The sequence below is a fragment of the Sipha flava genome, unplaced genomic scaffold, assembly GCF_003268045.1.
Source record: "Sipha flava isolate LNK unplaced genomic scaffold, YSA_version1 1_pilon_pilon, whole genome shotgun sequence".
NCBI classification, from domain to species: Eukaryota; Metazoa; Arthropoda; class Insecta; order Hemiptera; family Aphididae; genus Sipha; species Sipha flava.
The window spans coordinates 5,353,612-5,381,215 of NW_020272783.1; the positions used below are offsets into that span (position 1 = coordinate 5,353,612).

Here is a 27,604-nt window from a genome sequence, read left to right on the forward strand (position 1 = left end):
ACATTATATATAAATATTACAGTGTATCTTATGAGATCCATTGAGGTACCTACATATTGGTTGGAAAACAAACAAAATATAATACTATAAATTATGAAATATATATTCATGCACTTATGATATACATGTATGTATAAAGCGAAAAAATTGTGATTTCACGTCGAGTGTTGCGAAAAAAAAAAAACAAGTCTGATATGTATGTGAATAATTCTATAGACACCACCGTGATTTACTGTTGACCTATATATCTATATATTTACAATATACACGTTTTGAACGGCTTATATCTGTTTGTATACTATTTTTCGATTTGTTAAACGAAAGTATATTCGTGTTTACCGCAGCGGATATAGCGCGAGGTTTCGTGCTAGAATTATAATACCGCTTACGCATATGTGTCGAGTCATCGAAAATATATACGTAAGTCGACGACTACCACCACTACCGACCACCCGGTACACCGCTACGTATATACACTGTGCAGCGCGTCGTCTGGTCCAACAGGTGACGCGACCTTTATTAATGAATGCCGTGTAATATTTTGACAGGCGATATTTTGTACACGCGCATAATAATAATAATAATAATAATATGTCTCGTATGTGTATTCGCCAGTACATGCATACGTATAGCTATGGGTTCGTAGTGTACGGCATTATGTGCGTTCTCGCCCGCGGACCACGTATACATTATTCCTCCAGATTACAGTATCCAGCTCCTCCCGAGGGATTTAATTGTACGATTTTCGAAGTATCCCGCTGACATTGTCCGTCCGCGGACAACCAAAGACGTACGCGCATGGCCAACGCATTCGTTCCTGCGACCCCGACCGGAGGAAATTCCATTCGAAGAAAAAAAACCACCAGTAAATACCATTGCAGTCGTATGTACTACACACAATAGCATATACAGTTCGTGTCATTTAACTAATACGTTAAAATCACGAGTTCTACGATTCGAATATTTATACACGGATAACGAGTCCGGTTTTTGTTTGTTTGCACATTAAAACAAACATTTTCCGAAAATTTGCAGAAATCGAATCGTTCCGTTTGTCGTTTTTTTTATGACCCGATATTTTGGTCCCGAGAGGCTCTACCATAAGATAGTTGCACATCGTGTGTTTATAGATCGAATGAATTGATAAAACAGTCGATATCGTTTGCATAGATATATAGAGTTACACGCGTGAAGGTGGGCAGCTGATGTTTGTAGGCTATATAATGAATATGGGATAGCCTTCAAAAAACACACAGATTGACAGCAGATTAGAAGCTCGTTTTTTCCCCATTCGCGGTCTTTGCTAATTGTTATTCAACGATATACCTATGCGATTTCAACATCCAAACGCGATCTTTGGATCGTCCTTCCGAACTGTGTTCGCAAACGTCTAAAAATGATGTCAATAAAACAAGAATAAACCGCTTGGCGGGAAAATACTTTCACGTTGCAATGAGCTGTAATATAGCGGAACGATAAAAATCCGAAAACACAAGCGATGCGCGCAGGCGGCGTTCGAAACGAAACGAATCGCGGTGCGGCGTGTCCCATCGCCTTACAACTTTGGAATCGGATTATATTTATAATAAAATATTATTTACCAGTACACACGTGTGCATCATAATACGGTTTCGAAATATTGTTCGGTGTACCTATATTAGTCCTGGAAGCGCGGTGAAACGTGGCGCCTGTAATCGACGCTGACAGTGAGTACGTATAAAATAAAATACCGCAGCAGCAGCAGCAAAAGCAGCAGCAACGACGGCGGCAACGTCAATAATTCCACATTTATAATATATATATATACACGCATAATAATAACAAGTGCGTATGATAATATTAATAAACCGGCCGAGCGTATGCTTATCTCCTGCTCGTCGTCTTGTGTTTTATTTTACACCGCGTCCTTTTTCGGATAACATATTTCCTTGCGTATGCACACACGCACTAAGACACACACACACACACACACGCACGCACATAAATATGTACATCGAAGAAGTGACGGCTACTCTCCCATTCACGTTATCTGAACTGTCCAAAGTCCACGCGACGGGAATGACACACTCGTACACGGTATACAAGACGTTCCCAGGCTGTACACGCGAGCGTATATACATCTAGTCGAGTTTTATATTATTTTTCATCTTTTTTTTTCTTTTCTCCCGTGCGGTGACGGTGTCGAAGGTATACACGTACACACAAGCGCGCGCGCGCGCGCGGTCTGAGACGAGTTTAAAATATTTTTTACGTGTATTATTATAATGCACACGTCAAATATTCGTATCGGAAACCAGTTTGTCCCATCGTATTTGGATCGCCGCAATGGAGTACAATAATACGTGTACGGTACAATAATATATACGCAGAGGAGCGCGCGCACGATGACCCACCCGCTGTATCCACGGCGCTCGCAGTCCACGCTTGACCGTGATAAAATAATAAGTCGCGCGCCGTATTCGATATATGATAGAGCGACGGTGACGGCAAAGGATAACGAGAATAGAGCTATCGTTTCCTACAACAACTGATATTGATTAGCAAAACGTTTTTTAATATACTTTTTGTATTCTTGTTTATCTTATTTATCTCACGAGGTACTTCTTACGCACCTCTCTGAAAAATATTTCAGTTTCTGTACCTGCGAGCCTATTTTCCACATCAATCGAACAATTTTCGTTCAATATACCTATTAGTGTAATATTATACAACGGAAATATAAGTTTTCCCCGTACGAAAATCGTATTTGTACTACGGCATTAAAAAATAGGCCTTCTCTCGCCCACATACGTGGTTATACGCATACTAGTCCGTACGGGCGGTCGATAATTGGGCCACATTTTATCTACATGCTTCGTATAAAATATTTGTTTACATTTTACTACCCGGAGATTGGGTCACAAATGAAATGTATATTTTTAAAGTGTACCCAGATATTGGACCATGAATGTACAGCATAAAAATATACGAATATACAACGTTTATTAACTTCTGAAAATTACATAAAATTATAATTATTTTTTTAAATAATATGATACCGATTTTACAAATTCAAATCTATTCTTTTTCCCGTCTTCATAATTTTGAATTTCATTAAAAATATATTTTTTACGAATCAAAGTTTGTTTTCTTGCTTTTATCGTTCCTATATTTATTTTAATATATATTTCGGATTGAACCCTCAATAAACTATTAAAAAATTATGAACATTGGGATGTGAAATATAAAAATTGTTTTTAAAATGTGAACGAAAGGACCCAATGGCAATAATGGCCCAATCACCGGGTCTACCTGTTATAAATGTAAAACTGTAGTGGCCAAACTACCGTATACCTTTTTGAAAAAAGGTTAATTGTGGCCCAATTCCCGGGCACCCGTCCGTACACCTGGCACTGTACTCAGTAAACACGATCCTGCAGAGATATACTAATTATTAGGCACGATATGAAACTTCGTTATTAAGGAATTGTGAATTTAATCTGGAACCTTTTTTTATAACATACAATTTTAATATCTCAAGTTTACAATTGACAGAAAACAATTTAAATTGTTTTCAATTTTAATGTCCTAATAAATAAAATTGTTTTAAAAAAAAGCTAGAAAATAATATTGTAAAATAATTATAGTTTACGATATAAGTGTAAAAATGTATAGTCTAAAAAATTGTATTTATTTTTTTCAATATAAATAGATATTAATTAATACAGCAAATCTATAAAGATAAAATTATTATAGTATTATTTTTGAAAATATAAAATGGAAATAAATTATTAGTGGGCACGAATTGAGAATATTCAGGATAATTGTATGGGAATACAATTTAATCTTTCCGTGCAGTCAAGTAATCAGTATTGTAATATGTAATTATTAATTTATTTTTTATAAAACGTACAATTAATAGGTGAAGGGTGGTCAACCACTAGGAGGCACGGTGCATGGATATACTTAGCTACATTTCCTATCTTGACTTGCGTCTCAAAATACCTAATTCAAGCCCTGATACGATCTCGCATCGTATGCATACAATACACATATAGTAAACAGGACTTGCTGACGCTCACATTCGGTCACACGACGACCGATACAATATAATATAATATACGACTGGTATTTCGATCGGTTTCAATACGACTACGCCGCCGCCGCCGCCGTTGTTGTAGTTTGAATAAATTTTCTCTCTCTCTCTTTCTCTCACTCTATCTCCGTTAGAGAAACTGGTTTGCGTGATAAGTATACAAACGAGAGAAAATATTACGTGTTAAACGACAAACGCTACATTACAGTGTGGCGAGCACGTGAACTGTGATTAATTTACATGGAGTGCCACTTAACGTTTGTACTGTTCGCTTGTCCCTCGATCATGTGACGGAAGCGACAAACGTATAACTGTATTGAAAACGTATGAAGCGATGATGGGCTCGCGGCCGACGACCGAGTGCCAGGACGCGTAAGACTCCATTTGTTTAACATCAGCTCGACAAACCGTTCGAATAAGTTACGGGAAAAGTCTACAGGAAGCCGTGCTTATGTGAGACTCATTAACGTATCGTGTACCCGTGTGTTGTACAGGCACGTGCCACGTCCACACAGGGTCAGTTTGTCGTTCCGTATCGGTTCCTAAAAACCGTTTAGATTGGTCGCGTTCGTGTTGGAAAAATTTAGTCTACGTTTTTTTTTCCGTTTCCTTGACATAACGTGCGCGGCGCGTTTCGTTTCACACTATACGCTTACTACGGCGAAACCAAGTTTTACAATTTATTTATTTTTTTCGATAGCAGTTAGTAATCGATAAAGTTTTGTTTTGTGCATGTACAAGTATGTTTCATTAATCGTAATTATCTGGATTTTTCTGTATTCAGAAAATATCGCGCCACTGTATCACATAATATTATGAACGTACGGGACCGTGTGCGAGTATATACATTATAAATTTCCCATCGGTAGTAACGTCGATGCATATGTAAACCTGTAACACGACCGTCGTAGAAAAAAATAAAATGCGAGAAGCCATTGCTTGTGCGACGAACCAATCGAAATCGGGTGATATTGCACTCGTAAAAATCACTATACCATTCGAAAATTATAATTAAAAAAACGGCTCTCCGATTTCCAGTTCTGTTAAATGTTCTGAATATTATATATTCAATACACTAGTCAATAAACAATTTAATGATCATCGATTTTAAACGAGTTTAATATAATCAGCTTGTCTTTGTATTTCCCGTGAAATATCTAACGATGAAATAACATTAATCAAAACGTTTCGTCGTTAGAAAATCGACTTTTCTTCCTCAGTGAACCGCGTTTCCACTTATGTTTATGTACATGGTTCATGTGAACATATATATGAATATATATGAACATTGTATTATAATTGATCGTTCACATTTGAAATAAGCTCTCGAAGAAGTTGTGTTTCTTTCCTTCCAGATTTTTTTCACAACGCGGTCAAGTTCGTCACATTTAAACTTTCAACAAAAATCTCGAATCGAACAGACTGTATCGACTCGGTCTGCAGGACGCGTTCAAGTCTCTCGAAACACCAACACGTGATATCGGTTATACATAGCTTTTCGATAATCCGTGGTGTCGAATCGCGATCTCCGTTTTACCCATGATACATTTAATGCGCAACGGTGCAATGCGACGGTACACTGTCGCGTGCCGGTCGCAGTGAGTTTCCAAAGGGTTTTCGAAACGTTTCACTCCGGATCGTTCGCTGCAACTTATAAACGGTATAAACCGTTAACCGACGGACCACCGTCCCCGTCAGTCCGAAAAGATTACCGCAACCGACGGTGGTGTTCGCGTGACCGTGCGGTGTTCGTGCGTATGCGCGCGTGTATGTTAATGTGTACACGGTGTGTTAAGTGTAAAGCGTGTATGCGGTCGGAACACGCGGCAAGGTATACGCACCACGTACGGCAGCGGCGAAATACTTGCACGGACACAACGTACGCAGCCGTGTACTGTGCGACGTGTGCGCGCACACCTGACAGGCCACCAGCACAGACCGCCTGTCAGATGGCACCAACTGATAGGAGAACTACTACGACGGGGGCTACACACGACGCGAGGCTAATGCTCGAAATAAGTCCACTTATTGTCTGTCAGGTACGGACGTGTTTTTTTTTTTTTTTTTTTTTTGTTTCCCTCCAACCACCACCACCTCCACTGATAACCACGCGAGCCTCGTCCAAAACGTCTCGAGCACCGATTCGTATCGATTGTTCTGATCTACCCCCGAATCCGGACGTCCACCGTCATTTTCGCGTTCGGGTACGCGTCGGCACTGTGGTTTTCTCGAACTGCAATATTTGTAGCCCTGTGGACCGCCGCAGTGAGGTACGTGAAACGGGACGAGTAAACCGTTTTACCGCGACATCACCGCCCCTGGAATCGATTTCCATCTTCACCCTCACGTTTACGAAACCTACCACAGTACGGGGGTTGAGGAGGGGGAAAAAAGGTTACCGTAGCCGATCGCGTTCGCCCGCGAAAACATCGGTCCGAGAGGCGTTACGATTAGTGTACTATGTGTCGTTCAGACTCGTTCTCCGATCGAATACCCTTGGGACGTGACGTACGAGTAAACATATACATACGAGTATATACCATATAATATTATGTTGGTGTTTCGATTCCCCCGGGACTATAGCTATTCCCCTCCCCTCGTACATAATTCTATTAAACAAACACCCGTGATCCTCATGTATATATAGTCACCAAACTGGTTTGACTGTCGATTTTTAATGGCGATGCAAATTAAAATAACATATCACACAAAAGAATATTAATGATAAACGTACCCGTCGCGATGTACCTGTAACCGTTGTATTTTAATGCGCAGTACGTCAGAAAAGTCTGATTTTCGTGATTCCAAATAACTATTGCACATTATACCGAATAAATGATTTACGACTCGGAGTCGAGATGCGATAGAAATATAAGATATTTTATATAAATGGCATAAATAATTCGTTGAGCATTCCGATTGATTGAAATATACTTACTATATGTTTACTATTTATTGCGTTACTATAACGAATTATGTTAGCGAAAACGTTTGTGTTCAATTTATATTATTCTAGAAACATTTTAGTAAGTAAATCCAATATAAATGTATGGTGCAACCGATACAAGTTCAAATATATGTATACATACACTGGATTTTCACGATATTCCATAATCACGATTTCGTAATTTTAAATACGAATTCGTGTTATTGTAAAGAAAAAAAGTTCCCAGTATTTCATTGCAGTCCGTGGTTCAGATTTCAATATGATTACTGAACGCATTGTTACGAAGAACGACCTTTTTTCTTTAATTTTAGTTTTTTAAATACGAAAAATACCTATGTAAGGCGGTTGTACATGGTAGTGGGTTATAAAATGGAAGCTATACTTTACGTATATAGTTTTATTCGTTTACACAAAAATAATATAATATAATTTTTTTATTATTCCCAATACGACGACGGCAGTGCGGTAGCGTTTGTTCGGCGCTAAAAGCACTTCGCTGTCGGTTATCGGATCGCGTTTATTATACATTTATATATATATATATATATATATATATATATATATTATATACTTGCATGAAGTTAGAACGTGTATGTACGTACGCACACAGGTCGACCCTTCTCGGGAAGGTTTTTCGCGCGAATTGCGTCTTGTTTGCATGGCGGTGGATAGGGGAGAGGACGGATTCATATGCAAGGTGACGGCGGCGGCGGCCATCCACGCAGTCAATTTGGTTAATGGTATATAATATATACACTGTATGCTGCACGAAGGATAAAAGTCGAAAGCACCGCGAGGGTCTCCTTTTCGGGTAGTCGACTCGAGTTTCTCGTCGCCTCGTGTACCCCTTGACAACGGATGCTTCGGCGGAAAGCGACAGCCGCGAACAAGGTGTGGTACGGGGGTTAAAGGGTGAAGAGGTATGTTTTTAAACATGCAAAACAGCGTTTCTATTATAATGTGTAATGTGTACCGACACTACTGGTGTCAGCAGTAAGAATGCGGGGACGACCGTGAAGGGGAAAAAAAAGTTTAAGAAAACCATAATTCATCAGATTATATACTGTACGCTGTTTTAACGACTCGGATGTAATAGTTCATGTTATTTTATCGATGAAATAATAAAAATCACAAAAAACTTTTTTACCTCGTGCAAACGAAAAATTTATTTTTAATTTTTATATATATAATGCGCGTTTATATCAATCACTGTTCATACTCATTAGTATTAACCGTGTACTTGTGTAGTCTTGTAAAACGTTAAAATTCAAGGACATTTATGTTTCATTAGTAGAGTAAGTTTTGTTACAACGTTTTGCGATTATTTTAGTTTATTTTTTTTTTTTAGAACGTTAGACCATTTTTACATGCCTATTAATTATGTCATTCATTTTTTACGGAAATTTATTTCACTAACAAGAAAAAACGATCTAATATTTTGGTATAGTAAATTACAAACATAAATTCAATAAGAATTAATATGCTAAAATGCCGAGATTGGAGATGCTATACAAAAAATAACTTAATAAATTAAACCTCCAAGTAAATTTTAATTGTTTAAGCTAATTTTTTTTCGTTTTTTTTAATCTAACAGCTTACAAAATAAAATGTTCTCATAAAAAATCATTGTTATTAAATTCAACTGTTATCACACCGAACAAAGTTTCTGCATCATAATCAATTTTTATCGACAAATTATAAATAGTACATTTATAACTTTTATGTAGATTTTAACTTGTGCATTAGATTAAGCCAAAGTTGGTCTAGTTAACCCGGCCACTTGTTATCTTTTGATCAGATCTATGCACAAGGGGGGGGGGAGGTTTAAATCCCTACGGAGGATCTTTTTACATATATTTTTACTAAGAAGTCATTGTTCTATAAATGTTTAATTGATTTGAAAATGCAATACATAGTTACTACTTTTGTTTTAACAGTGCCAATTATATCGATTTATTTAGCGCACTTTTCTTTTGAATTTTCGTGTTTTTCCTCCCTAGGTACTGTCGGTTATCGTTGTAAATGTAGCCATTGATAGAATGCATTTTCACTGACTAGTCTGTTAGATGTTCAAGTTCTTCAGACATTTGTTGAGATTTATTGATTTTCGGTCCCGATATTTTTTATTATGGATATTCCAACGTATATTTTTGTATTGATTTCATAACCTAAAATATCATGTATAATTTTGAACCTCCCCTTGGATGATTTCTGCGCACGGACCTTCTTTTGATACTAAATATACCTTTAAACGTATTTCATCAGACTTTTAGGTTTGAATCGACTAGAATATTTATTGCCCCTAACTGTCATTAATCCACGAAAATTAAAGTAACACAAGTGTCAGCGCCGTGGCGGCTCTTACGGCTGTGGTAGTTAACCGCCAAGACTCGCGTTTGGTTGCGAGATAGGCGTATTGAAGACCGATCGTACGATTCGCGACGTTAATGATTGAAAAACAACAACAAGGCATACAACGGATGCGCGTCGCCCTTAATAATAATAATAATATATAAATATTGAATTTATGAGACGCCCCAGGATAATAATAAATTAACAAATGTTTATAATATAAATGACCAGCAGTTCATTCGCTGATCATAGACTTTTTACAACGATAATAATAATTAGCGATTTGACTATCACCCGACGATGGAAATTATGGACATCGTTCTTGACACCGCGAGATGGGAGTGACAGACGAGCAATGATGAAACGGCACACACGAACCGGGCAACAACACGAACGTATCCGCCGTTTTGAACAGCGACGGCGAAGGCGCACGCACGTTAATTAATTACGGCGGCGGCGAAGATGCACTTATGTCCGATGTAACGACGACGACGAAAAGGCGTACACACGTTAATCAGCAAAAAAACAAAACGCGACCGCAAGTTAAAAAAAAAAATAACGTACACAGATCAAGGCGGCGCCATGACGCGAAGAAAAAAAAGTATAAGACAAAAAAAAGGAGAATGAATTGAAAATGAAAAGTGGCGAGTCACCGCTGTACGCCCCCCTCCATCGATGTCGTCGCGCACGATAATCGGTGAGACTCGTGGCCGGACTCTGTGATAGGCGGCGGCGGAGAGATCGGGATGGGACCGATAAGCCTACTTGGACACGCGAATCATGTGGCACGAGTGCCGGCGGTGCGAAGCATGTGCGCCTCGAACAATAAGTATAATAAAATGAGCACATTATTAGTCGTTTACAGGGCTCGGAAGTTGTAGCACTAAAAATATTACTTTTTAGCACTTAAATATGCACTTAAAAACTTTAAAATATGCATTTAACTAGAAAAATGTAATTTTACAAATTGTTAGACTCATTAGACACAGTCTGGACTGATTGAATTATAGAATGTTAACAAAAATGTTAAATTACTTAAATATATTTGTAAAAATGTACTTATTATTAAATTACATTATATATTTATCTTGATAATTATCCTAGATCATTAAAATGTTTAATAATCTAATGCAATGATATAAGGGAATAACAATGACGTCACTAACTATTGATACAACAAATTATCAATGAAAACATAAAATAATATTTGATGAAGTTATTTATTTCCAATAATTAAAATATTTTTAAAAACATAACCAAGTAAATACAATTATGATCAACAAAATTTGATTATTTCCTACATTATGTGAAAATATGCCCGAAAATAGCAATATAAACCCTAAATTAGCAAAATAGCAATAAAACCCGTTAATATGCAAAAAATAGCAAAATGAAATTTTTTGTATGATACCCGAGCAGTGAGAAACATATTTGTTTCTTACTTTGGATGTTCTAGGATGAACCAAGAAAAATATGCATTTGCTAGAACTTCCGAGCCCTGGTCATTTATATTGAGGATATTACAACAATTATTATAAATCATTTAAGTGTTATCTAAATGCAACCTGTGTTCAAAAAAAATAAGCATAACGTGTTATAATCCGACATACGATTTATTTATAATAGTTTTTATTATAGTATTTATTATAGTTTCATCAAATGTTCTTTGTGTTCTCTAAGGACTTACCGGACAAAATTCGCACGACCTGAAAAATGCCATAACGTTTGCATAAGGTTATAGGTATATTGTTCGAATACTTTTTCGACACGTTTGAACGTATTTACTTAAAGGTATAACAATATAGCATTACATAAGCATACCGGAAAAATAGCACGTCCGTAGTCCGGTACCGATTTAATTTACATAATATTCTATACAATATTGCGAGTAAACATTTATAAATATTATGTTGAACATTTTATATTCCTCAGGAACGGTATACATACATATATATATATGATTCACACCAATTTTACATTGAAGCACGGATAAAACGTGTTGCCTGCTGTGATTATACGGTTCTAAACCACAACAATTATTAGACGTTGACATTTTAGATCGAGGAAATAAACTGGGGAAGACATTCTGCCAGCTAATGGATTCTTCGCCGAGGACGTGCAGTAGACACAATAAAAAGCAACTGTGCGAGATTCAACGACAAGCGATTGCGATCATTCTATAATTTGTCGCGAAAAAACTACACAAAAGAGGTGATCAGTAAGCAGACCCGCACGAAAATCGGAAATACGATGTTTTCAAAATTATATTTTAATATAATAAAAATGTACACATTATTACACTGCAGGCGTACCTGTATTACTACGCGGCGTTTATGGCTTGTGTGCGCGTACGTCTACACGTTCGTTCCATACATCAGGAGGACGAAATTATATACAGTAACATTATACATATACACACACCAGTTCTATCCGAAGTCGTGACACAAGATGGATCGCTTTCTTTTGGTGCGAAGTTTTCGTTCAGTATAATATATTTTATATATCTAAAGTCGACCGTAACACAATACTCTCGCTAGATTTCTATACCGCGGACGGTGTGCACACATATTTATGTTAGATGAATACGATTTCGGACAGCGATGCAACGGTCAAACGTCCCTGCGAAACGGAGATTTCATAATATCGTCATATACCCTTTTATACACGAGTGTCAGGGACTCGCGACCGCGTATATGTAACGTTATAAAAGGTACCAATATAAATATGCGAGTATAATATCATAATGTTTCGGCTACGGTAGTCGATGCGTAACGCATACACGCACGCACGCAGGGGCGTATAATTGAGGAAAATAAAATATTATTCCTTCTCGGGCACTCACAGACAATGCTAATTGACCGGATACGAAAATTTAAATTAATTTAAAATTTAAGTTTACTTTCTTTCATTTTTCCCATACAGTTTCTGACAAGGATCGACATTCTTCATCCTTGCTCTCCGTTGTTTACTATTGTTAGCGTAAAAACAAACTATTGAATGATTAAATTACAAAAAAAAGATACGTTGAACATTTAATATCGGGAACATTCGAAAAATATAGTTTTATTATAAAACATTATATATATATATATATATAGCTTACATTATGACTTTTGAAAATTATTCTAATTACTTAAAAATGTTATAAGAGAAAAAATGCAATATATTTGTCTATATATATATATATATATACCGCAGTGTATGAAAAATATCAGGGAGGTAAAACGTCTTTTTTCTTTATCTACATTTAGTATCAAGTACCTATTTCATCTAAACTTTTACAGTATATTTTAAATTTTCAGTTAAAAAACTAGAAGTTAAAATGTTTTACACTAGATTTTAGGAATAAAATGATTTGAAAATGTTTTAGAGGAGGCTTAATTAAACCGTTCTTTTTTTAGGAGCATATATTAGTAATAATAACTTTTAAGACACAGTGTTTGAGATTGGATAGAAAGTCTATACTGAAGAATCTTTTACGATTTCTATAGAAAAAGGAAGGGTAAGCCCCTTAAATTTTGTGAAATATACAAAATTTATATTTTAAAAGGGCTTTGTTTATGTAGCCTCCCTATTTGTGCATACGTGTTTCCTATTTCCTAAGACCTCTCTAGTAGGGCTCACACCACACATTGAGCCTAGAAACCTACAAATCCTAAATCCAACCTGAATATAGTGATGCAGTTCACCACGAATAAAGTTTATGCATCGGTTAAGGGACTTTAGTGGTAGACTGGTTGAGGGTATTAGTTTTTTTATTATTAATTTTTCAGACATAGCTGGATGACTGTAACGTTTGCCTTTAGACATGTAAACAGTGTATAAACAGTGCCGTAGCAACCAGGACTAAACTTCAAAATGTGCCTTTGTATTTTTTTTAATTGAAGTTTTAGTAAATTATATTATGGTCTATATTATAGATCATTGTAATTTTTAAAATAAAATGCAAAGTTTTCATTTTTGCGCTCTCCAAGGAATTTCACCTATGACGTAGATACCTCTCCCCTTGCTACCTCTCCCCTGTGTATATATTTGGATGATTAATGTACGGTGTATTGGTAAAGTACTGGCCGATATAAATACTTATTTTTGGACCCAATAGTGTTATCAAAAGAGTTAATGGTTGGGATTTAGATACCAAAACTAAAAGCTATAAATGCTGTCTAGAAGTTTAGAGTAGTTTTTGCGTATTCATTATAATTGTCTTTTTCTCCCCGCCTTGTCGAAACACAATCTAGTCGTACAACATGTGCGCATGTGGTATGATAAGAGCGACTTCTGAGACCGACAACCGTATAATTACTGTCCGATGACCGCGTGTGATATTGTTTTTACTACGCGCGAACAGCGGAGAGCGAAAACAAAAATTAAAAACGTTACGTCGAACAGAGAACGGGGAAGAAAAAAAAAATAAAAATATGAGTGTATAAATACTCAGGTGTACATATAACTGCGGTGGCGTAATAATACGTGGCGTGTGGCGTGGTACCTACAGGGTCTTGCCCTGTTCATTTTCCATTTACGAAAGGGACAATCGACGTGCGTCGTCGTCGTTGCTTTTGTTGTTGTTTGCGGTTCCTAATTAAAACACATATAATTATCTAACGTTCCCTTCGAATAACATTCCGTGTGCTTAATTGCTTACGATTTTATTTATATATATTTACATTTTTTTTTTTTTTTTGCTATAAAAAATAACCCCGAAGTGAATACGATGTGCGATAGACTTTTTTATGAATTACACAATATTACATTTTTCAGAGATAATGTCTGTAGTAATTATGTTATATTAATTCGAAATAAATTTAGCTGAATTATTAAATACGTCAATTATTGAATAACCTCAGATATTACTGTCGACGAAAAAGAAAAATTAATGGACTATAATAATTATAAATTTACAAACGTGTATACATCAAACTTAAAAATATATCAATAATTAATTTTTTCAATATTTAAATAATATATATTTATATACATTTGTGTGTGTGTGTGTGTGTAATAATCCATTATAAAATTAATAAACTTTTATAGTTGGTTTTTTGTATTTTAATTGAAAATCGAGATTTAAGTTGTACTCCATTACAGTCCAATTTATACTGATTCGCATGTTGTTTGAAACTGTTATGAAATCGATACGAAAAAAAAATGAACCGTTAAAATCGCGTCATCATAATTTATAAACTAGACGATAGCGAGTCAATTATGTAAAATAATATCGACTCAAGAAGTTTGAATTTTTTCTCAACTTTGTTACAATTATGTCCACATCTAATAGCCAACTGAGTCAACAACAATAATTATTGAAACGTGTATGAATTGGGCCGAAGGCTCTTAATTGTTATTTTATATCAAGAAGTCGATTTATTTATATTGTAAAAACGTTTTACAATCGTTTTGAACGTGAAACATTTATAAGCCACGCGAATGCATTTTCCGGTTTTATTGAAATGCGTTTGAACGTTACGGAAACAAGAAACGATTTATCGTTCGGTAGGACACGTTCTTCTCAATGGTGTAATGGAACGTGTCTAACTTTTCCATTTTTCATTTGATGATACTTATAATATAATTTTTGATACACATATATACGCGTATAGTACTAGCTATACAATAAACTATATAGCAATAAAGAGTAGAATTTTGACCATTAATTTTACAAAAATCAAAAATAGCAAACATATTTCCTTGTTATCTCGTTTATTCGGTACGGTTATTATGTTTACATTTTACACGTCTATTTTTAATCGAATTGCACAGAAATTTAGTTTAATAAAAACCGTTACACTGCTGCAAGTTGCAACATAGTCTTATGAAGTATTTCATCGATTCTTATTAGGATATTTATTTTGTTAGCTAATCTTATTGCTCGAAAAAATTGAAGGGAGATGGGTAGATTGTTAACTTCACTCACGCTTTTTAACCACGATCACGTCGTACTCAAGACATCTTTTAGAACCGTATCAACGGTTCTTCTTAATTTTTTACTCGGCCCGTCACAATTGCGGAAAGATAACACGTTTGTCTCCGGCCATATACATCATATTGATATGCCATGTGCACGGAGCTACACGAACGTCGATAATCTATTTCATGGATACTTTTTTCGAATTAATATTTATTATACACTACTAAATCTGAATAAAAAAAATGAAATTGATTCTCATCAAATTGAATAACCTCCCCTTGTATTATACGACCATAATTCGGTCAAATATATAAATGTATATAATCACAGTATACATACAGTGCTTGTCTAGAATACGTCTTGACTTCTAGCCCATAGTTTCACAACACGAACTTCAGATGTACGTGGCACAGCATACATGTGCAATGCGTATTGAAATTCATCTCATTCATGTCATGACCATGCCTAGAATCGCGCGTGTGACCGATTCGAATGACAATTATCGTGAAGTCTTATGCATGTGTGCACGTCTCCGTGTTTCTAATCTTATTCCCGAAATAAACGTGTACATACCGGCAGCTTTTAGCGTACACGTACTACTGTACAAGTATGACGTGGACCCGCAGGATAAGGTTAATAAAATCATTCCCACGACAATTCGTAGAGGTAATAAAACGGTATATTTATCGAACTGTTAAGTCGAGAGTTACTAAACGCACGCGATGGGCACTGCTGGAAACAAATTATTGTTTTTACGGGAAACGTCAACGCGGGAAAAAATCAGCTGTAATACGGTTACGCTCTAAAAAATAACGCGATTGCGAGCGTTTTACCTTTTTACCCGTAAAAAACGAAACACGATAGCCGTTGACCGTATTTCAAAACGCACTATTTAAAAATATTAAATCCTAGCGTAATAATAATCTGATCAATTTTTACACAGCGGTGGTTTAGTTTTTCTCGGCCGATGCACAATATTGTGCATCGGTACCAATACCGTACAGTACGGTACGTCAACACCTACTACCACGGGTAGATAGCCGTAAAGCGTTGATAGTAAAATGATTAAATATTTTCAATTTTTATTAGCGATCACCATAGACAATGGCTACGCCACCGATTCTCGACTGGTACCGAATTGGTTTCCGAGCTCCAAACCCACGCACCGAATTGGTTCCCGTCTGAAAAAGTTATTTTATTAGGTATAGCCGAATTGGTTCCCGTTTGAAAAAGGTACTTTATTAGGCATAGCCAAATTGGTTCCCGTTTAATTACGCACATTTTCCTTCTTAATTTTATAGGCTTAGGACTGTCAACTTAAAAGTAGGGTTGATTAATAATGTGCGTTAAAAAAAAATGATAAAATATATACAATTTTAAATCGTTGATTTGGAAGTCAACTAGTCATCACTTAGGTATACGAAATACCAATAATAAAATATAATAAATACAATTTAAAACCACTGATTTGCAAAATTTGAAGCTAACTTTCTTTAAATATTTAATTCTCGTAATTTTCTCATTAATGTAATCTGTCATACAATTTTCCAAGCATTTGTTATTTCTGTCTTATTTGCTTGTAATTTGCTAATCTCTAGTAATCTATATTTCTATACTATATCTTATAGATATAATAATTGTTACTATTATTATGTCATAAATATAGTTTTTAAAATTTTGTTTTTCGCTCTTTATGCACTGGCCCGCTAGATTTTAATTTTTAATATTGTAAGTAAATTATTTTAAAAATTAAAATTGTCCTTATTTTACCTGTACACAAACGGGAACCAATTCAGCTATACCTAATAAAATGCTTTTTTTTTAAACGGGAACCAATTCGGCTGTACCTAATAAAATGCCTTTTTTAAACGGGAACCAATTCGGCTGTACCTAATAAAATACCTTTTTCAAACGGGAACCAATTCGGTTACTCCCCGATTCTCAACCGCCGTGGACCGTTCCCAAATCAATACACCTTACACGCGCACGTACACGAGTGCGCGATGTGCTCGCGCGAAACCGGAACAATGGTAATTCGTGCGATATAAAGGTGTGTCCGTTATTGTTACGACGACGACGACGACGTGCACAATGTACCGAACACACACACACACACGCGGCGAAGGCACTCGCGATAATGACATCCGTATTACAGACGTGTACACGTAACGGGTAACGCGGGGTACGGATCGCGTCGTGCTAGGGCGGTCATCTCGTAAATGCGTTTTACAGTAAAATTTTATCGACGTCTGCGCAACGCACGCGCGCGCACGCAAACACTACTACGATATTATGTACCGGGTACGGGACGCGCGTATCAAATTACCACTGGCGAACGTTTTGTATGTGTTTAGCCGGCGAGTTGGTGCGCGCGCGATGGATATTCGATTGCGTAATGACCCCTCTACGTACGCATTACCGTTTATCGTACGAACGCATTGTATTATGATAATTACATCTGCCGACGGTCGAGATGTATTGCGATTTCACCCGCAATGACAACCTTACGCGCGTATCGATCGCGTCCAAAGTCAAAACGCTAAACAAACGCCTACGAACAACGCCTGTGTACACCGTGGATTATTTGGTTTACATATCGAATCGTGAACGCGTGTTTTGATTTTACACGTCCGACCGGTTTCCGTGCCGATCGAGCTTCCGAATTTCGGCATGATCTTCAGTACGGTAAACGGTGTATATACCACGCGTGTAATGTATGGAAAATAATACGGTACATTATTATGTTAATACGTGCGAGTATGTTTCCTAAAGTAACCAATATATCATTATTACCTATGTGTACATTTATATTTAACGTTCATGCTCGTAAGTGATTTGCTAAAAATCAATGTTTACATTCACATTTTCGCCATAAGTTTTTTTCATAGTCATACATGGAAATCCGTGAAAAAGACAAGTACGCATGATGGACAACACGCCGTAGACTTAAGTCTTACACACGCGGAGCTATTCACAAGAAACTAAACGGTTTCGCGAATGAAATTATTAATCGGTTACTAACGCATGGGTGACTTAGGATCCAATAAGTGCACAGGGTCGTCATCGTTTTGCTGTACCATGAGTGTTATGATGATTCTAGATACGAATAAGCGGTGGTAACATACTACTATTACAGAAGAAATAAAGAAAAAAGAAAGTTTTGGATTCATTAATGCCTCGAAAAAAATGATTTTTTCAGATGTTTCCGCCAACTTTAAATTCAATATGGGGTGAAATAAAGTTAAATGAATTTAAAATTACTGTTTTTTAAAGATAAATATAATTTTCAAGTAAATTGTGTATTATAGAATTACATTATACGTTCAACAAATAGAAGTGACTCAACTCAAAGGTTCAACCCGGCAGTTGAATCACTTGGAACTGATCGATAACGCATGAGTAACTAATTAGTAACCAATTACACCGTCTGTTACGTTCTATTGAACAACATAGGTAGTGAATCAACCGTGGAAAAGTTAGTGATTTGTGTCAATAATTAATTTTTAATTAATAGCTTCGTGGTCTTATATTTCCTGGCAGGTAAAAATCTGGATTTTAAATTATATATAGTATGTAGTTTTTACAGAATATTTCCGATATGAATTACGTGTTCGTCCCTACTTCCTGCCCATAATTACTGTTTTTGAACGTCTGTACGTTCATAAAATATTACTTATACATATTAGATCATTGAATTATTCAAACCGTTAGTGTATACACTATTCTAAATGATTGCGTCAAAGAGCGGTAAACTTACCAGCAGGCTTAGGAACATTTCGTTTGACTTGCATCCACTTGTAAGTGGGCACGGCCGTTTGAACAGCCGAAGCGGCCACGACAGAGCTTTGCTTTTGCTGAGCGCCACCGTTTTGCCGACTGCAGAGCTGTTGCTGCTGTTGGTGATGATGGTGATGATGCTGTTGTTGCTGTTGTTGCTGCTGCTGCTGCTGTTGCTGTTGTTGTTGTTGTTGTTGTTGTTGTTGTTGTTGGTGCTGGTGGTGGAGGTGATGGTGATGTTGCTGATGCTGAACGTGTTGCTGCTGCGATTGGCCGGCACCCAAAGCAGCGGCGTGGTACGTGGCCGCGTCGTCGTTGTACGACGACGAACAGTCTTGACCGCCACCGCCATAACACTGGCCACCTGCCGTAACCTCCTGTTTGATGGCTCGTGAACACCGTTCGTCGCCGGACGTCTGCGACGTGGTCAATTGTTGTCGCGAAGTTACCGCCGGACGTCCGGACGACTGTGCCGACAACACCTGCGACGGAGGCGGCGGCGGCGGTTGCGGCGGCGGTGGCTGAGTGGAAGGAGGCCGTGGTTGCTGCTGCGTGGATTGTGACGGTTGTTGCTGCCCGGCCACGGTCGCGATGGCCGCGTGGTCGCCGTGGTTCAGGTGCATGTTGAAGAAAGCGTTGTCCACGGACGCTCCTCCGCCACCGCCGCAAAAGGATTCAGCGCGGACGTTGTCGTCGCGATGGCCGCCGTAACCGTTGTAGACGCCGCCGCCGCCGCCGCCGCCGCCGTCGTCCGAATACGTTCCGTAGTCTTGACCGCCACCGCCGCCATGCAGGTGTACGGCAGCCGCGACGCCGTTGCAGTCCAAGTTCGTGTAACTCAGGCCGTCCGACGACGTGATGATGACGGCCGCTTCGGCTGACTGTGGATGGTGATTGTGATGTCCGTGGTGGTGATGATGATGGTGGTGATGGTAGCCACCACCTTCGGCCACCAGTTGATCGTACGCGTTGTCGCCGTAATACGAATGGTAATCGACCGCCGCCGACGCGTTCTTCTCGTAGTAAACACCGCACTCGGCCGCGTACGCGGGCTCCAGCGGCGGCCGGCCACCCAGACACTGCGGCATGTCGTAGTCGGTCACCAGGCCGCCACCACCGCCACCGCAGTAATAGTCGTCCACCGTGGCCGACGTTTGTGTCGTATAAGCCATCATGTTGCTGCCACCAACGCCACTGCCGCCGCCGCCCACGTTGCCGCCACTGCCGCCGCCGCTGACCATGCCGCTGCCACCGCCGCCGCCGCCGCCGCCGCCGCACGTGTTGTTGTGCATTCCCATGTTAGTCGTCTGCGAATGTATAAAACAATGATAAGTCGTTACACACGGCAACAGTGCAGTGCTTATTAATAACGTGTTAAACATATCGGGAGGATTATATTATACGGCGGTTAAAAATTACAGTTTTTTTTTTTTTAAATCTGATAGTGCTTCGGATGTTATTGGCTGTTGTATTTCTTGCCAAAAACAAATGTGTTTCGTCTGCATTTCAAACACTATTGGACATCGGTTATACTTTAAAAAATATAGTATACCAGGTATCTGTATAGTTGAATACAGTATTGTTTAAGATTCCAATAAAATTAGACAATTATTTTTAGGATTGGCTACAAATTTAAGGAAAAGATCTTTTATCTTAGACTAGGGACCCGAGTTCAATTCTCACCTGGTGCAAAAGTTTAATTTTTTATAATTCTATAATTTTAGCTCTAAGTAAATGTACCTATAACCAAAAAAATAATATTCGATCATATTTTGGATTGTTATCTAATATATAGTGTTTCGGAGCAGAGAAGAATGAGATGAAAGTAATGATCTAATTTTTATGCATTCTATTAGTTACAATAATAATTATTATATAATAATTATTTACAGTTCTATAAAATTCCAAAAGCAAAACGTGTGTACTATTGTATAATAAACAATTATAATCAATAAATGTGAGGTTGAAGAAACAATGAAATTTAATTCATCACTTTTATATATATTACACAAATTATTTCGCAGACTAATGCATCAGTGTAGAATACTCATTTAAGTTTGAAAAATTAAAAATTCAATAAACAGTTTTGTGACATGTTTGTCGTACAACGATAAATTCGTTATTTAAATATGACTACTAGTTGATTTATGCGTGCATTAATTTCGTCAGCGGTGTAACAATAGAGTATAGTAAATTGGATATAGATCAGGGGATCTAATTATGAAGGTGTACAAAATTATGTAATTTAAACGAATTTATTTTTATTTAACTTTAGTATTAAAACAGAGAATTTTTCAACGTTTCTTGGAGCACTAGCGATATTTCCTACGCCACTGGCGATTCTAACTTCTATACAGCCTCAGTTCGTCATATATTTTATAATTACAACCCTGTATTTATTTTTTTACTCAATTTTATTAGAATATGTATTAAAATGTGTGGACTATCTTGTACCTTGTTATTATAATTCTATACCTATTAAGTTAAAAACAAATATTTATTAAAATAATATCTATAATTTTAAAAATGATATATTTGAATGGTCATTTTTATCTATTACTTAAAAATGAAAATCTGTTATTTAATATATATTTATATAATCTAATACCTATGTAAGAATATAAACTTTTTATATTTTTAATTGTATATTTTAGTTGCAAGAAATAATGTAAACATATATTTAATTAATAAATTAGTTAAAATTATTATTTTTAACTCTTTGCCTTCACCACAATCTCCGCGTAAAGAAGGTAGATAATTAGATAAAAATGTTTCCTTTGTATCAGTAATTATGTTCATTTCAATAAATAATTTTAAAAAAAAATGTATTCATATATAAATCCATATTCTGGTAATATTATCATAATAATTTCGTATTAAACTATTGCCATAATAGGTAAATGGTAGTTTATATATTAAAATATAATTATATTTAATTTTTTAAATAAACCTATACCTAGTAGACAGTATAAGATAATTGTTATTATATTATTAGTGTTTTGTTGTAATAATCCCAGAAAATTCATACAAATGTACCTATAGTTTTTCATATTTTATACTACGTGTGAATATCATAATGGTAAAATAATTCATCCGAGATTTTTAATTTTTAATAATATAAACTGTTAAAATTTAAAAATTAATCATTTCCTATTGAATTATTTTTGTTGAAATACCGATTGCAACTAATTATACATGATAATAATATTTAACAAGTGTATAAAATTCGAATCTTCATAATCATAGGTGGACCTAGGAGTTTTACATTTGAGTGTGCTCTGTTATTTTTTTGTTTTTTTTTTCAAAATATAAAGAAGAGGCTATAAACACGTACGTATAGACCGTGCTATGATTTAAATTTTAAAAATAAAGGCTTCATTAATGATGTAAAATAACGATTGCTAAAAAAAACGTAATTATTATTTCAGACTTATTCTAAACACTTGCAGTATTACTTACAAAAAACAAAAATTGAATTAATGTGTATGGACATATATTTTTAATTATAAATACACAATTTTTTTATTCACATTATTCACATTAGGGTGTTTGGCACACCCGGTACACCCCGTAGAGCCGCCTATGTTCATAATTGTTTTGAAGTTGAAATAATTATGGTTATCTCATACTTTACTATTTATTTATCTTGGAGACTTTTGTTGTTTTCCTTTATTTTATTTGCAAAGATTTTTTTTTCTATTAATATTACCAAATCACGAATTAAATTGAGTTAGTAACAATCGTCTGCATAGAAAAAATAGTGTCCCCTAACAAAAACGTCAAATCTTTCAGGTTAGAATAGAATGAAATTGACTGTAACTGAATTACAATGTATTTTTGAGACTGACATATCCAGATGATGGTTATCTGTTGTCAGAGAAGCGACAAATCTTTTTCAATGTACACGTCGACATTATCTGTACCAAGTTTTGACAAAAAATCGTTTTTGACAGTTTTCTGTAAACTTTTCGATAGAAAATTTAAGCTGTACACCACGTCAACTCTAATGGAGCAAGTGCAATTTTTGTTTATTCCTATAGATAAAAGCAATGATTATATACATGAATGAATAATTAAATTATAAAGCATTTTAATTATGTATTTTAATGACCCAATTTACAAAATATTAAAACTACGATACCTATTTATTAAATTAATAATTTTAATTCGACGTTTCTATTTATTTTATTTACTTAAAACAATAATTGTAAAGCTTAAACGTTTTGAATCTATACAAATTGTTTAGACTTTCATCGTAAATATGTAGTGCATTATCTTTAATATTTTAAAACATGATTAAAACTATAATTTTTCAACTGGCAAATCAGTGTTCAATTAGTTAATCAAGTTAATTGTGCAAGAATAATATAGGTATCATTTAATTATTAATTGAAAATTGTATGTTTGATTATATTTACTAGGTTCCTACACCTAATCAAAGAATCTATAGTTACATTTAGAGAAGTTTTAACTGACCGCTACATAAATCACTTCTTCACATATTAAAAGCCACCTCGCAGTTATTAAAAAATAACTGAAGAACGTTCAACTCATTCCCCAGAAAATAATAATTTCGGTCGACACTCATCAGGATTTTAGTGTTTCTTTAGTTTGCTGAAATCAATATTGTAATCCACCTCTAGGAATCCATTTTCCGAATACTGTCGAACAGTTACGTTGATTATTGGTTTAAATAAATTATTTTGGAAAGAGTAAATTTTTTAATCCAACAATAAAAAATACATTTTTTTTAAAATTACTACTGATCTATAAAGGACATAATCAAAACCCGAATGCATGGAATATTTAAATACGAATTTTACATACTTATTCGGGATCACTGCGGAACAACACGTAGGTTTCTTCCTGATAATCAAGAATGAAATATATATAATACACATTGGTATACAATAGAACCGGATTTGTACAGAACTATAGTTTTAATTAAATCTCTCAAATACAGGCAACAAATACTTATATTATTATCAGTCAACATTGTACTTAAACCGGAAGGGACCGTGTGGTTGGAAAATATGGAATTGTGTTTATGAACTCGCTACTGTTTTCATTATTTTTTTTACTTGTTTTTTAAAATTTAATTAATTACTCGGTTCTTATTTAAATTCTTATTTATTTAATATTTATACATTTTTTTTTTCGTGTCATTTATTTGTTACTTGACTACTAATTTTTTTTTCATATTACGTCAAAAAATGTGCGATACGCAATAATAATCATAGTGGAGTTGTACTCGTGTAATGCAATGAAATCGTTACGTGCGTCATAGATGTCTAGGCCAGGGGTCGGCTACTGACGGACAGCTGTCCGAATCCGGACTGCGGAAGGCCATACTCTGGACCCTGTCAACTTTTATTTTCGTACTTCTAATATTGTAATTTTTAATATAAAGTAATTGTAATAACCAAATAATTATTTTTATTTTTATACTGCTATTTTTAAAATATAAAGATTTTTTTCACGGGACCTCATTCATTTATTATTCTAAACTTTTGGACTCCAACGTAAATTACTCGCCGACCCCTGGTCTAGGCACTTGTTTTTACGGTGTGCAGATCGCAACGCGCGCAACCACTTACCTGATAGATAATAGGCCTGTTCATCGATAACATCACTTCGTCCAGTGGCGATAGCGGCGGCGCATACCACCGCTACGTGGGTAAGTAAGTAAATAAGTAAGTAAGTCCGTGTGGCCGAACGGTCGCGGTAACTCGTAACTCGTAACGTTTTTATAAACCGATCGCGCAAATCAAACAATTCACGGCTCCGAATTTGAATGCTACAATATCTCCGTTTGCCGTTAGCCGAATGTCACACCGGTTGCGCGGTCGACACGCATGTCACGGCGTACGGAATATGCGCGACGGCGCACGTTCGCGGGCGGTACACGGGGTCGCTGCGGTCGCGCTGTACTGCACCGCGGCTGTTGGCCGATGACACTGCACTGGTGGTCGCACGCGCGCGAGGTGATCGGGAGACGCGAACGGTAAACGCGGTGCACGTATCGCGGGCACAGGTACGCGCGCAGGTACTGCACACGTTTAGGCGGCGCGTGCGGACGTGTATATGACAAGGCCGGTGGCGGCCGCGGCCGCGCGAACGGTGCAGATCGCGGTGGGGCACGGGGTGGAGACACCGGGCCCGCCCGTAACGACGCGTCGGTCCAATGGCCGTCGGCGTCCGGCCGCCGCGCGACGGGTCCACGGCCGCGCGCGCAGCATCCTCCGTCTGTCGGTGTCCCGCGAACACCGCCGACCAGTGATCGATTGCGCGCGACGCGTGTGCCCGACCGCGCGTTCCTGGACCAATGGACGGTGGCCCCGCGGCGATCGCACCCTCCGCGACCGCGTTCATGTCGCTGTCGTGTCGCTACGATATTATTACACGTTGTTGCCGCGCGCGAATGACCCACTTCTCGCCCGCGTACCGTCCACACCGAGCTTATCACACCGCGTTCTTCCGCGGCCAGCACATTGCCGTGCGGCGTTCGCCTACCACCGAAACGTCAATTTTGGTTAGCCGCTGAGCGGTTTTTGAAAAATACGACGTGGCTAAGGAAAACCTGTCGGTTCATCGGTAACCGATGTCTTACGTAGCATCAACGGTGTAACGATGCACAAGTACCGTCTCTTCTACGATCAATGTTCACTTTTAAGTAGAGCGCGTAATACGAGCGACCAAGGATTGTTAGACTGACAATGAGTGTGCTACGTGTTGTTTTAACGAATGATTTTGCACGCCGATAATAAGACGGCGAATAAAAGATATTAGATGGGAAGAGATGAAATTTCTTAATTATTACTAGGGGGTGAGGGCACGGAAAATGCTGTTTGAAAGGAACGTGCGAAGGACTGCAGACCGCAGAAGAGACAAAATGCGCTGGATACCGGCGAGACAAAACGGTCCAACAGTGAGTTAGGTCCCGTTACGAGTGATGAACATGGCGGACGTTTGTTTTGGAACACGCGATCGATCAATAGTTTATCCCAGCTTAGGTCCAGTTACAATTATTTTAATTTACATAGGTACACATTTCTCTTCTTTTTTTTTTTCGTTAACTTTTCATAACATTTTTGAATTTAATCGGAAAAAATGATCATAACACAATTCCTCCTGTTTGACTCGTTTATAATATTTAAATATATTAAAAAGTAAATAATAACGACGTGAAAAATATTAATGATAACTATCCGAAAACAGGCCAGGTCCGAGCCTACCAGGCCTGCCCTCTGGGCACGCCACTGGTTGTACCGCTCTTTGTTTCTGGTTGTAGCCGAAAAGGTACTACCGCGATCCGTGGAGAACACACCCCTCGCGTGCGCGCGAGTTGCACGTTTTTCGGTTACGAACCGCGAGATGAAAACGAAAAAAAAAAACCGACTTTGTACACGCCGCGAATACCGTACGTCCGCATTGTCCGCGTGTCGATCCGTAACGGTCCCCGTCGCGGTAGTAACGCCTAACCGGATTGGTATACGCGTTCGCGTGTATTGTGTAGGTACGTATACAATTATACGTGTACGCCGTATTGTGTTTGTCGTGTTACGCACAACAATGGGCATACGGTTTCGCGTGTTTTTATTATGTATTCGCGGGTGTATCCGCATTGTATTCGCACCGGGCCGCATGTGCTCGCGAACGCATTGTGCGCGTTGGTCGCCATACCGTGAGCGTATTTCTTCTATTCTCGTCCACCGCACCCGACGACAGCTATGCATCAACGCTCCCCCCTCTCCTCCGACCTAAAATTTACAAACCGTACTCAATAGTATTCGACATCGTGGTCCGCGACAAAACGTTACCTACTCGTTGCGCTCGTACCATTCGCACCTCCTCTTCGTTCTCCTGTTGACATCCGCTCGAACGCTGACGTATTTTTTTCCTCGGCAACATCATCACGTCGCCAAACCAGGTACAGTATTGGATCGCACGGCTATGTAGAAAAAATATTTTTCATTCGAAACGTACCGCGATGTGTTGTTGATGACCTAAAGACCGCACGAAAATGCCACGAAAAATAAATTCAAAAATTAACTCAAGAAATTACCAACTACTAAATCTACTTAAATAAATGAAGAAATTTAATTAAAATTGTTATTGTCATTATTATTAGAGTTATGGGTGATACGGGATATATCAAATATATTTTCAACAGTGAAAAAGGTATACAGGTATATGAAATTATAAAAAAAATGAATTGAAAAGTAAAAAAAAACTCCCATATCAAAAATTTTCGAATTTTTCATTGTTCGTCTGATCGAAAATCTCTGAAAATAAGTAAAACAATAATTTCAATAATTTCTGATTAAAAACAATAATTTTGTTGTTTTGCACATCACAATCCGTTACAATATACAATTATGAAGTACTCGAAGTAGATGATGTCATCAATAGCTAAATTTTCTAGAATATCTTCTCCTCTTGTGTCTTTCCCTTCTAGCATTAATGAGATTTCAGATAAAATTTTAAATCCATTAATTTCCATTAATCAAAACATTAAACATAATTATACGAATATATACGAATA

The 27,604-nt window shown here is 37.1% G+C and overlaps 1 protein-coding gene across 1 annotated transcript in view; it reads right to left on the minus strand.

Annotated features, from left to right (window-relative positions):
• The window catches only part of LOC112682069 (AT-rich interactive domain-containing protein 1B), a 38,987-nt gene extending 13,863 nt beyond the window's left edge, over positions 1-25,124 (minus strand). The window contains exons 1-2 of the mRNA XM_025552531.1: positions 24,657-25,124; positions 19,040-20,366 (exon numbers count right to left, since the gene is read on the minus strand). Of these exons, the coding sequence (XP_025408316.1) occupies positions 19,040-20,366; positions 24,657-24,689 (1,360 nt within the window). The 5' untranslated portion in view covers positions 24,690-25,124. The remainder of the gene's footprint in view (positions 1-19,039; positions 20,367-24,656) is intronic.
• Positions 25,125-27,604: the final 2,480 nt, after the last annotated feature.